The 13,878-nt window shown below is 41.8% G+C and overlaps 1 protein-coding gene across 1 annotated transcript; it reads left to right on the top strand.

Annotated features, from left to right (window-relative positions):
* Window positions 1-5,639: 5,639 nt before the first annotated feature.
* On the top strand, window positions 5,640-12,385 carry nr1d2a (nuclear receptor subfamily 1, group D, member 2a). Its single transcript, XM_063486279.1, has 8 exons — window positions 5,640-5,988; window positions 8,585-8,821; window positions 8,908-8,996; window positions 9,099-9,243; window positions 9,344-10,044; window positions 10,150-10,335; window positions 10,819-11,029; window positions 11,156-12,385. Exons 1-8 carry the CDS (start codon window positions 5,958-5,960, stop codon window positions 11,353-11,355), a joined length of 1,800 nt encoding a protein of 599 aa, XP_063342349.1. The 5' UTR covers window positions 5,640-5,957; the 3' UTR covers window positions 11,356-12,385.
* The last annotated feature ends 1,493 nt before the right edge of the window (window positions 12,386-13,878 follow it).

The following is a 13,878-nucleotide window of genomic DNA, read 5'->3' as shown; positions in this document are numbered from 1 at the left end:
TGTTCTAAGAGAAAGCATGCCTTCCATACCTGAGGGAACATGCTTAATTTTAGTGTTTGTCAGTTTGGTGACATCTGACAACCCAACCTGTCCAACAAGGCTTTGATGGACATGTGTGACACTATGGACGTTTACATGACTGTGAGCCAGCAGCCTTCACAAATTGTTGTCTTTGTATTGTAACACCTGTTCTGAAACTCTTACATCTTGCTCTTGAAGCAAACACGAAAACAGATGGAAACTAAACTGAAGCGAGCAGACATGCTCGGGGAAACTACCGAAACTGAATTCAAAACAAAAAGTCAGAATAGAAGAAAAACTGATCTGAAAATACGAAACTACATTAACTCAGCGAGTAATTCAGTTTAGGCCTGTATGTGCTGTTACAGGCCTGTATTAAATCATATCATTAGCTGCTTTAGTACATTTCTATGAAGTAGTATTTTTTAAACAGACACATAAGTTTAACTAAATGAAACTTATCATAAAGGGTTATATTCAGCCTATGAATCCTGAATAGACTCAAAAAGTTGTGATATTTTTGAAGTGGTTATTCAATTTAGCTTAACAAGTGTATCGGGTAGTTTTAACTCCCAGGACACGATAATTGCTCTTTGTGACCTCTCTCACTTAGAGCTGGTGTTGGATTAAACACAGAAGTCTGCAGACTGAAATTAGAATCTACAGTATAGTGCAAAAGTCTTGAATTGCCACTTATCCTTTATATTTTGCTTCCAAGGTGCCAGACTTTGTTGTAGTTTTTAAAGCGGTCTGGAGTAGTAGTTCTCCAGGCTGTCTGAAGGTCTTTCAAAGTTGTTGCTTTTAGACATTGGCTGCTTTTTCACTCGTTTTCAAACCAGTCTTTAAACCTGACTATTTTCAGTTGAATGAGTTTTGCATATCCAGCCTCTTACCACTGACCTATGAATCATATGTCAAGCATAAAAAAGCACCTAACTCAAATGAACCATGTTGTGTCAGACAACAAAGAATTAGCTTTAAATTTAGAACCTTTGTTAGCAGCCTGTCTCAAAAACACAATTTTTTCCCCATTTCTGTAGTTGAATCTATGAAAAATCCCAAAGAAGACAGACATAAAATGGTATTAAAGCCATTAGCTGAAAACTTCAGCATGATGTGCAGTGTGTCTTTAAAAAAAATCACTGGAAACTGAACAAGTGGAAGTCCTAAAAACCTTAAAACAGTTCATACCAGATGAACAATGATTTAAAGTCCTTCAAATAACAGGAAGACATCCAAAAAATACCTGATGCAGAACTGAAAGATGCATTTAGCTCTTCAGATGATTCATCTAGCCCACATTTTCAGCTGCATTTCAGCCTGTGGTGTTGGGATTTTGTCAAATGAACACAGAAAAGTACCATCAGATTTTGATCTGCCATGGATCTGATTGGCAACAGCTTAATTTTTAATGCCTTAATTTTTCCACCATGACAGTGATCCCAAACATCCAGAGAGGACCTTCAAGAACTATTCCTGAAGACTACTTAAATTATGAGAACACTTCCTCAGAGAGTTCAGGCAGTCTTTAAAAATAAAGGCAGTCATACAAAATATTGATTTTCAAGCTCACTAGAACTGAATAAACTCTGCTTTTGCTTTATATATTGTATGTCCAAGTATGTTTGGATGTTTTTCAACAAATCACTGAATCTATTTCCCATTTTCCTAGTAAAATATAAAGAAAATGAGTGGCTGAAGACTTCTGCACAGCACTGAAAGGTAAAAGTGGTTTGTTCTGCCAACGTGCAGAAGCTTTGACAGTTAACTAAAGATGAAACTGCTGCTGGCTTTTACCAAATATAGAAGGTCTCTGATGTGGGTTTTAGGTGAGTGTCGAGTATGTAGATCACAGAGGTCAGGTCAAACCCAGGTCACCACCGGGGATGCCATGTTCCAGATTTTTCTGCACTGGGTCAGCATCACTTTGGAAAAAAAGAACAGTGCTGATCATCATGGTTGCACGTATGAGCAGGAAAAAAAAAGATTAAATACATGCATGAGTAACAAGAGGGCGAGCTGTCAATTGTTTAAATGTTGTAAATGCACTAAATCAAAGCAGGGAACTTATAAGAAACTGGAAATCCAATATGTGTTCAGCACTTATTATTTAATTTTATTATGATTTTATTTAATTCAGTTGTAGTTTTAGGCTCTTGTTATGCACTCAGCTGTTAACAAAATGTGTGTCAGTCTTCTTAAAATACTTCTGCTGGGTGATGGGGTGTGGAGCATCGGCGACCTGCAGAGTGAGAATCATTCCAAGGATGCCTGAACGCTGGGCAGACAGACAAATCTGGTCAATGAGCACTTAGTCACACAGTCACTGTGCATGTGTTTGCACCCAAAACGTTTAAATCATGACAACTTCATATAAACTGGCTTTTTTTCAAGAAACCAGTGAATCAAAGTTATAATTTCCAAAACAGTTGGATTTGTACATGCTCAAACAACAAATTCCAAATTCAGGCAACACTAAATTCATTAAGCTAGCTATAAATGTTACTGTATAGTATAAATGTTAATCATTCATCTCACTCAATCTCATTGTAGATATCGTGGCAGTGTAGCATTCAAGGCTACAAGTCATTTATGATATGGTAAGTATAATAAACATGGTTTTATTGCATGCCGTTGAAATGAATAATGAATATCAAAGACACAGTCCTCCAAAGTTTTGTTAATAGTTGCCAAATATGCAAAAACTGATCAGTTCGATTACAGTGAAATTATTTGATTGTATTTTAAGTGAGTAAATCAGGGCATCTTCAGTTACAGTGTAAGCATGCGTCACTCATCTGTGGTGCTGCTTTAAGTGAGCTACTGCCAGCCACACGGTATTAAACTACTACTGCAGGTGTATTTTTTCCTAATACCAGGTTCATCATCCAGCCCTTCATTTAAAAAGTGCCATCTTCTCAGAAATCATCTGAATCTTTCCATCAAATACATTATCATGGCATCTCAGAGATAACAGACCCAGTGTAGAGATCTGCAAAGTCCACGTTAGGAAGTTGGAGGGTTGGCTGTGTTATAAATCACCGGTTTTTCAGCCAGGAGGATGAGCCATGTGTGTTTTACTTCTACTTCTATATAATCCTGTGCAATGTAATACAGAATCCTTGCCATAAGTTTTCAGGTTATAGTTTGTAATGTTGAGTTTGTGTTATTAGAAGTTTGTAAATTACTGAAGCACATATATGATTGAGTTCAATTTGAATGTAAGTAAACATTGCTCATTGATTTGACCACCTGTCTTCACAATATTATGATAAATCTTGTTCAGGGTTTGCCACTATCATCTGCCTCCATCTCTCTCATCTCTCTCAACAACTCTCTCCAAGTCCTCCTTCACTCCATCATCTCTTTTTTCACCCACCATCAGGTCCATCTTCAACATCCTTTGTCCAATTTCCTCTGCAGTTATTTTTTCTCTGCACAAATACGCATGTCAATTTAAAAAAGTTACATATAATTTCAAAACCATTTCCATCTAAAAAGTTATTTCACACTTTACTAAAAATTAAAAGGAAAAATAATCCTGTTTCATAGCGAGCGTTTTTCCCCAGGTAATTTGCAATAGCTACTCCAAGACTACTGCAAAAAAACCACGGAGACCACCTGGGTTCACTGACAAATAGATTGGTGCAAGAACACAGTAATTGAATTACAGGTTTTACAAAGTGAGCATTTCTTTTTCAAGAGTCCAGCGCCATAATCAGAGGTATTTCCAGGGTGCTTTACATGGGGACGTGGCAAAGGGAGGATCAAGAAGTGGTCAGCCCTGCTCTGAATCCCCACTGCTGTTGACGATGTCACTTTTTGCATATATGCTTCTGTGTGGGCCTCATCATAAGAAATGCTGAGCTAAATATATGGTGGACTTGGAGCTCATGAAAGGTTTACTCGAAGGAGAAAAGTCTTCAGAACAACTGAGTGTATACACACTGTCAGAGCTATGAAAGCAGCACATATACACACTGACAGTGTACCAGCTAATGCATTACTAGTGCATTAGCATAATGAACAAATGAGATACAATTACAGCATAACACACTGCCTCATGGAGGCATTATCCTTGTGCTAATCGATATACTGTGTTTACACTCCACATTACTACCATAGCTCCATATTTTAGTGATTTACTTTGCAAGCAAAATTTTGCTAGTTCAGCTGCAGGTTGTGTCAGGAAGGAAATGTAGAGTTAAAAAAAAACTATCAAAACATGAAGAGTTATCTGCCTGAGACTCCTTGTGACAAGGAAGCAGCTCAAATTAGCTTTCTATTACTAACCACCATATTCTTTTAGCAATTTTTTGCAACCAGGGATTGGGCTGCCAGGGCCTCCTTCAATGACAACCAATCAATCCAACCTCTACAGGCCTGTTCAGGGTGGTGGGCTGGTTTAGCTCTGTGGGCTTAGGCCTGAACAGCAGACGCTCGCCCTCGAACCCCAGGACCCAGGGCAGATTAATTTTGTCCCTTGCTTTCCTCATTGACAAGGTTGGAGCACACCTCTCAGGGCAAGCGGCAGGTACAATCCACTAGTCACCAGTCCAAGATGGAGACAGTCATGCGTTCACTTCACAAGGTTCTGCAGTAGTAAGAAATTTGAGAACCAGACCGATGCAGATAGAGGGAGAAGAGCAAACTCCAACAAGGAAGCTTAAACCAGGAACCTTCTCACTGTGAGGTGACAACACAAACCGCTGCAAAAATATACATTTCTAAAAAGATTACCTTCTTTCTGAGTGTTAAACAACTGAACTATGCAAAAATATTAACATTTAGAGCCAGTTAAAGAAACTTCTTTCCTTTTACAGTTTTTTTCTCTTATAGAACCTCTTGTACATACTTTTATTGCGACCTTTATTTTGTCTAATTGTAGTTAAATTGTAACTAACATTTGTTTATTTCTATCAATTACACTTTACAACTACAGCTTCAAAGTTTAAACGTCAGCCCAGGTTTAAACAGTTAGCGAAACAGTCATAAACATCCATCTATGGCCGTGTGGTTGGACATGAATGTCAAAGAAAAAAAAGCATTCCACATTTATAAACTGCAGATATCACAGCTGGAATCATGCGAGGGACAGATGTTTACACTTATAGTTGTCTTATTTTAAATATATCGTTAATTATTAGGGTTAGGACGCAACAGTGGCCACTTTTTTCCAAAGCTTGTTTTGTTGGTTTACTTGGTGACGCCTGTCCACGGAATGGTCTAGAAAACACGCTGGCGACAGGAAGCAATTTCAAAGTCGTGGTGACTGACTAGAAAAACTCGGCAGTTGGCGTCCGTGGACAGAAACACGGGGCCGTGCATGTCTGGTGGGCTGTGAGGGGAAGGAGAGGCGTTATTCAATCAAACTTGAATAACTCAACGGTTCGCCTGCAGCCGCAGCGGGAACTGCAGAGCTTTTTGGGGCTTCTCCACTTCACGTTGTGCTTTGCAACGTGACCGCTGTTACCCAGTCCTCTGTTACGTCGACGGGGCGCTTGGCTCCGCCCCCACCAGTGTCCTGAAAGTGTGTCACTGGGTTAAAGTGGCTCGAGCAGCCCTGGCGGAGGGGCGTGGCTGACAAATGGGTCACATGGGCGAGCCCACTATTGAGAACATTTAGTTCTCTCCACGAACCCGCAGTCACAAACACGGCGAAAAAAGAGGGGGGAGTTCCTCCCTATTCAGCTGCCTATACTCGACCTGCTCTTTCTCAGACGCGCCTTCATGACTCACCGAGTTGGACCTGCAGAATTTTCCCGAAATAGAAGCTCGATGTGAGCTCGTGCACCGTCTTTGACTATCAGAGTTCAGTACCAGTCGTTGATCTGTGAAGTGGCAGAATAAATCCTGATAGACCGTGCGAATTTAGTCAGATATCTGTTGGACTTTTACATTTTTTTTTTTACATTTTCTTAATTCATTGATCGGAGATGCCTGAGGACATTGGGACAGCCAAGCCTGGTAAGTTTGTTTTTCTTTAATAGTTAAAGTAATAGATATTTAAGCCTGTCACATCCATTGCATGCACTGTGCAGAGACGCTACTGCTACTACTACTACTGCTGCTGTGTTTTTTGATTAACGGTGTCAGCTGCTTTTAATATATTTATTACAAAAAAGTTTATTTATATGGGCTTTTGACGGTTGTGGATGGGCTTCCCATTAAAGGTATGCGTGACATTGACTTGTACTTGTGTGTACCTGTGTGTCATGCACTTATTTAGTGAATAATAAGGAATTTAAAGTGTTTTAAACAGCAGGACGTGAATGAATGGCGTCCTAGCGAGTGGACAGTATTTTAACGCAATAATCAGACTTAACGTTTGAACACCATCATGTTTTTTCTATAGACTTGTGTTACGTTAAGTTGTCGCAGGTTTTAAAGTGTGCTAATAGACGTATTTTCGCTGTATTACCGTGTTTTAAAACGAGGTTAGGAGTGCCACTGAGGCGCTGCGGCGTTTACATTTGACACAACAACAGTGTTCCACTTCCCCGAGCCCTCTCACATGGACAGCGTATCCTGGCCATGTGCCTCTGTGTACACGCTCCCAGGGAACACTGCTCTGATTGGTCGAGGGGCGTTCCCTTCTTGGGCGCACGCTTCGGCGGTGCTCTACTCCGATTGGTCGGGACGAAGCCCATGACGTAGGGTGTTGCATAATCCACTCCGAATGCGGCTCTCCTGGCGCGAGGCTCTCTTGCTGGGTACACGTGAGCCGGGGAGAAACAACAGCGAGCTGACCTAGATTTTTTTTTTTGTCTTGGCGTTTCGCTTTCACAGAAATTCATGACAGGTCCACGTGTGGGAGGGCCGTGAAAGAGAGCAGTCATGGCTCGGGTTAGGTAATCGTCTGCCGCGGCCTCTGGCACCAAGGGGCTTTTTAAAGAAAGGGTTAATGAAGAAAAACAGTTCAGCTTTCACGCAGGTATTCCAGTAAACCCCGACTCTTCACACGTACATGTTATATTCGTGGAAATTTCCCAAGTATGTTTGGCAGGGGCGTTTCCAGGAGTTTATAGACGGGGTGGCACTGGTGTGACCCAGAATGACTTGGCGCAGACGGTGCTGTGTGAAAAGTAGCACAACACATAAGTTTTAATTTTTTTTTTAACGTATTGAATATCTGCCACCAGTCATACTCAGTACTGCAACACACAGCTTCAAAGTATATTTATAAGGTACATGAGGTAAGAAGTAGAAGTTACACAGAATTATACAATATTGGCTCTTAACTAGCGACTAGTTTTATACTTGAAAAGTTTTAAAGTTAGTGGCATAAAAAGGCCATGGGCTTCCAAACTGAAGGGTCTCGAGAGCTTTTACAGAAGACCCGCAGATGCAGTTTTCTCAGTAAACCGTGTTTTTGAACTTGATCTTACAAAGCATGTTTGGCATTTAACATCTGCACCACCCTACTTCCCATTCATTCACTTCAACAAACTGGCGTTTGCCCTGAGGGAATTAACAGGTTATTTTAAATTTGAAGGACTTTCATGAACACTTTAAGCAGACATGTCTGTGGATCTGTTGGCATAAAAATTGCGGGGCTAAAACACGGGGCCAGCCCGCTGAGATTTTCTTGCTGAACATGTCATTACGTAACACACGGTGGATGTTTTTCCTTTGTGTTACTTGCCTCCTACACGTGTTGCCTTGCTCTGGTGCTTCACTGACCCCGTCTAGTCGTTAAGTCATTGGAGCACGCTCCCATAGCACAGAGACCCAGGCTTGTTATGTAACAGTGTTATCCAACCAGCAAGCACTGGAGGTGATAAAACAGGTCAATCACAGTGTTGAATAAGCCAACCAGGAACCGCACATGCTGGACTGCTGTGCTGCCTGGGTGTGTCAGAGGCACCTGTTTCTACTGTAGATGTTTGTGTTATTGTTTTATTCCCGTTACCGTTTCTGTTTCACAATAAGAGTTGGCACGCTTGTTGTTTTGTACCGTCAGAAAGACAAATATCTAGATCTGCTGATACGGCTGCAATGCACCATAATTCTTGGTATCAGGTTTACATGGAAACGGGCTATCACAGGTCCACAGATAGCAGTGTTTACCTTGTGTGTTTGCACTGGTTCACTTTTGTGTTAGAATTAGGGTGGACACCCCCCCCCCCCCCCCCCCCACACACACACACACACACCCACCCAAGGCTATTCTGACAGGCAACGTAAGCAAAAGTTGTAGGTTACAGTGAAAATAATGCTGAAAGCAAAATCCACCTCAAATGCTGTATGAACATTTACATTAGCCAGTTCTTTTTATATGCATCTCTGCACAGGCCACTGAAGAAAGCCATTGTATTGGAATGAATTTAAACAGCAGTACATTAAAGCCATTTTGCCTCGAGAATCCTAAGGATAATGTTGCTTCTTGTTGATTTTTCCAGGCCATATTTTGCTAATGTGTGTATTAGAACAACAGCAGTAAGTTGCGTCTGAATTTCTATGTTGAGAAAGACTAAATTCATGGTTTTTGGATGGAGTAAGTATATAAGTAAAGAGTCTTTCCCTGATTTTAAAGTGACCCTCTTGTCCTCTTTTTTTGCAGGAGGTGTAATTGCCTATATTTCCTCCGGGTCTGCCCCCAGCCCAGAGTCCTGCATGAGCAGCAGCTCCAGCAGCGGCTACCTGTCGACGTCACCAACTCCTTCCCGCCCCTCGCTGCCTAGCAGGGCCGTAGGCATGGTAGTGGATATTGCTCCACCAGCCAAGAACGGCAGCCCGCGCGGCCACGGCGGTGAAAAGGCCGGCCGCTCATCTGCGTCTTCAAAGAGCAGCATCACAAGTAAGCACTAAAGCCTTCATTTTATGATCAGCACGCTTATTTATGTGTCACATGTGGTGAACCCCTGTTCATCTTTTTCTTTAAAGAAATCAACGGCATGGTGCTGCTGTGCAAAGTGTGCGGGGATGTGGCGTCAGGCTTCCACTACGGTGTCCACGCTTGCGAAGGATGCAAGGTGAGACGCATCCCTAGAAGGATTCATTTAAAATTAAATTCACATCCTCTTGTGCACATGGCCCATGCTCATCACTGGGGGATCTTGGGAATTTGTTTTTAGGGCTTCTTCAGGAGGAGCATCCAGCAGAACATCCAATATAAGAAGTGTCTAAAGATGGAGAACTGCACCATCATGAGGATAAACCGCAACCGCTGTCAACAGTGTCGCTTTAAGAAGTGCCTGGCTGTTGGGATGTCTAGAGATGGTGAGAGTTAAGATTTATTTACATTCAGAAAGCAAAAAACACCCTGTGATTTATGTTTACGCTAAAAGCTTAGTAAACTTAATGACTGGTTCTCTCTCAGCTGTTAGATTTGGCCGTATCCCAAAAAGAGAAAAACAGAGGATGCTGCTTGAGATGCAGAACGCCATGAATAACATGATGAGCAACAACAGCCAGTTGCACAGCATGCTCCAAGGACACCAGAGCCCCCCGCTGCCCATGGAGGCCATGACAAGTGACTCCAACTCCTTTCCATCCTCTTCCTCCTCTTCCTCTGCTTCCGATTCGCCGTCGTGTTCCAGTCCGTCCTCCCCGCAGTGCGCTCAGGACTCAGAGTCAGTGGTTTCTATGGACACCACCTCAAGCTCATCCTGCTCATCAGACAGCGGTGAGGACGAGGCACTTGTCACATTGAACAGGCAGCACCAAGATGCCTTAGCTTTCACCCAGCAGAGATCACCAATGCAAGGTCAGACCTCACCAGCCACAGTCTCCGTGGAGACGGGGTGTGAAAGACGAATGGAGGAGCAGCAGGATAGGTGGAACTGCTGGAACAACAGCGTGGCGGTGAGAGATTACCAGAACTGTCCTTACAGCAGCGGCCAACATGTCACCAACCCGGCCTACAGGGAGGAGAGGGGAGGTTGCCAGCAGCAGCTCAACAGCACCCCTAGCTGTGAACAGTCAGAAGACAGCCAAAGACAACAGACAGAGCTCCACACACAACCTGCCTCACATGGTTATAATGGACCAAACAGCTGTGTGAATAACAGGGCACACTTGGTGAGTGATTTCATTTCTCCCTCTTTGAAAGTCTTCAGAGTCCAATGAAAAGAAAAGCTGGATTAATTTTCGTCACACTGACACCTTTCTTGTTTGTTTTTCCAGCTGTGCCCGATGAACACCTCACCTTACGTGGACCCCTGCAAGCCCAGCCAGGAGGTCTGGGAGGAGTTCTCCATGAGCTTCACACCAGCCGTGCGAGAAGTGGTCGAGTTTGCCAAAGGGATCCCGGGCTTCCGCGACCTACCCGAGCACGATCAAGTCGGCCTGCTGAAGGCTGGAACCTTTGAGGTAAGAAGGCAAACAGGCTGAACACAAACACTCGTGTTATTTTATCCTCGCTTTGAAGTCAGACACTGCAGGCTCGTTAATACCAGGAATACAGGAGCCACAGTGAGCAATCTGCCAGCTGTGTGCACAGGCAAATATTTGTTCTGATAACAGTTGGGATAGAAATGAAAGAGGCTTATCGAATCTTCTGTTTCAACTGTGTACCAGTAAATTCTTGTCAGATTCTTCGAGGAGCTGAACCTCAGTTAATTTAAAGAAAAAATTGATACAGTGCAAAGTTGCAGATTCTTGGTCTTATACCAGCTACAGTATGCAGTGAAATGACCCTGCTCTTAAGTATGGTGCCAAAGGTTTAAAGTGGGATGAGACTATTAGGCATTTATTACATTATAAAGTGAGAAATGCAGTTATTCGTATATTTCTGTTGGCTTGATCAAAGTCTTTGTCATGGTCTAAATAATTAATTCCCGTCTTTGCTTCCAGGTGCTGATGGTTCGATTTGCCTCTCTGTTCAACATCGCCGAGCGGACGGTGACCTTCCTGAGTGGCAAACGCTACAGCCTTGACACACTACGCTCATTGGGTGCTGGCGAGCTCCTCAACTCCATGTGCGAGTTCAGCGAGAAGTTGGCGGCGCTGCGGCTCAGTGCAGACGAAATGAGCCTCTTCACCGCTGTGGTGCTTGTCTCAGCTGGTGAGTAACATACACCATACATATATGGACTACAGTTTAACGGCACAACTAGCAGTATTATCACAACGGAAGGAGTTCTCCAGTAATAATGCCCTCTCTCTCTTTGTTCTCTTTGTTCCGGCTCAGACCGCTCAGGGATCCAGGACCTAAAATCAGTGGAGGCTCTGCAGGACAAACTTATCCGAGCACTGAGAAACCTGGTGATGCAGAACCATGGCGACGAGTCGGCCACCACATTCACCAAGCTGCTGCTCAAACTTCCTGAACTGCGCTCGCTCAACAACATGCACTCAGAGGAACTGCTCTCATTCAAAGTGCACCCTTAAAAAGCTTCCTGAGCGGGTACTTGTGTAACTTCCACTTCCTCCACACACACCTCCACCTGGACCTGCCTCTTACCGTGCCCTCTCAGCCCCCCTTTCCCTGCAAACTGACCAACCCAGTTGTGTGTTTGTTTCTAGAATGTATGAAACTGTTTTGTTTTTTTTTATTCTATTTTTGTTGAAAAGAGAACAATTAAAAATGTACTGTATTTATAGAAGACGTAGCTTACGCTTGTTGCACACAAACACACGCAAGTGCTCGTGTGTCAGAGGTTTATAGTTTTGCAGTTCGATGCAGTTTTCTATTTTTAAAAGCACGAAGAGTATTTAACTGGCTTAATGAGAATATAGAATAGAAACTAATTAGTCCATGATATTGATTATTTTTTAACATGTTTCCTCCAAAAGCCATTTAATTCCAAAGTGTATTCTCTAATGAGCGGGTGAATGTGAGAGATTATATATACCCATCTATATATACATATATATATATGTATAGGTAGATATATATAGACATATACTGTACCTTACACACATTTTTTTGACTGCTACATGTTTGTTGAGGAAAACAAGCTATCAGAAAAATATTGAAAATTGTGTGAAGATTGCTGCTAATGCATGGCTGTATTAATGCAAAACTACTATTATTTCCCCCCCCTCAGAAAGCATCTGTTCAGTTAATTGACTCGCTAAATCTACAGTTCTACGCTTTGTGTTTAATTTGGTTTTCATACTCATGTCCATGCCAACTGCTGGTTCACCTTCCAGTGATTTCTGGGCAAAGTCAATAAGGCTTGAAGCAAAAACACTACACTTTCAGCACACAAATGTTTTTGCCTTTTTCCACCTTTTTGGTGGAAAAATCAAACTGTGTTTTCAGCCCAGCCCAGCACTGAATTTGAATTTGTTTTTGTCAGCCATTTTGTTAAAATGTTTCTTCTACTGGCAGCACTGCCACCTGTAAATAAATATAAATATATAAATATCTGAGGAATATAGAATATAAATATGATATAGTATAAATAAAAACAATGGAAGAATAATTTGTCTGCAGTGTGTGGTTTTTTTTTTTTTAATTAAAAAAATATTTTTATACTGTACATGTCCAGAAATTTTGGGGATGTAATGGTTGTTATCTACCACTAGATGGAGCAATGTGCACATGGTGTCTCTATTTAAACATGGAAACCTCACTCTTGAAAAACAAAATGTTATTTATCCTAAAAGGAACTGCTGCCAAAGTGCCTCAGGTAGGAACGGAGACAGTAATTAAGCAATGAAATATTGTAGACTTCACCCCTGACTGGAAAAGTCTGGCCTGAAGGGCAGCTTCAGAACTCAAGCACTAGATTCATAAAGGTAAGGGTCCATAAAGTAGCAGGGAATGTTGCAAAGAAAAAAATAACATTGTAATTCTTTAATTAAGCCCCACGACTCAGATAACTTAAACTTCACATTAGAGCCACAAGGGGGCAAACCACTACATCAAGACCCAACATAGGACCTTAGAGATGCATCCGGCCCTTTAATTGATCTACAGTTCAGTGAATCCTCGTCAAAAATGGAGTCTGTGGAAGTGTGGCTGTCAAGAAACCATGTTTTAAGAGGCAGTTTTTCATGATTTTGTTGGATAACATACAGTGAAGATTAGACAGGAAAGCATGGAGTCAGGGATAACACACAGCAAAGGGCCTTGGGTCAGACTCAAATCCAGGCTGGTACATTTAGCGTTGCGGCATGTGATCGCCTGATCAACCTAGTGAGATAAACTGGCACCCAAGAATCCATTCTTAAAGAAGGGAAAGACAGTGGAGGCTCTGTCATGGCCTGGGCTTCATTTCAGCCTGTGGCTTCTAATGAATGCAGAAAAGTACAGTCAGATTTTCATCTACCAGAGAAAAACAACTATAAAGCACCAGATTGGCAGCAACTTCATTTTTCAGCATGACAATGATCCAAAACACAATGCTAAAAGAATACCTGGATAGAAAACAATCACCATGGATCACCATTACTAGCCTCCCAAGAGCCTGGACCTCAACATTATTAAAGCTGTGTGGGGTCTTCTTAATGGAGAAAAGAACTACCGTAAAGACATCCAACATTCAAAGAAAAACTTTGAATGTCCTTCAAGAAGCCTGGAGAACTATTCCTGAAGACTACTTAAAGAAAATTCAAGAAAACTGGTAAAGAGAGTTCAGGCTGCCAAATCTGGATTTTTAAGCTTGAGTAGTTTCAAATCTGAAACTTAAAGTTTTAAAAATAAATAACCTTGAACACAAAGTACGATACTTTCATTCAAAATACAGTTGAATAGAAGTAGAAAGCAGCATGACAGAAATATACATGAGGTGCAATCAACCTGTACTTTAGCAAAATAACTGAGTGGGTTTTTAGGTATAATTTAAAGATTAAATTGTTTTATTGTATCAATATGTTGTTTATTATGAGGTATTTGTGTAGACATTTACAATAATTTAATATATGTAACGAGATAACTTATTAATCACGCAGTGTGTCAGGGGC

This window comes from Pelmatolapia mariae, linkage group LG10_11 (genome assembly GCF_036321145.2).
Source record: "Pelmatolapia mariae isolate MD_Pm_ZW linkage group LG10_11, Pm_UMD_F_2, whole genome shotgun sequence".
NCBI classification, from domain to species: Eukaryota; Metazoa; Chordata; class Actinopteri; order Cichliformes; family Cichlidae; genus Pelmatolapia; species Pelmatolapia mariae.
This window is presented reverse-complemented; position numbering and strand designations above follow the sequence as displayed.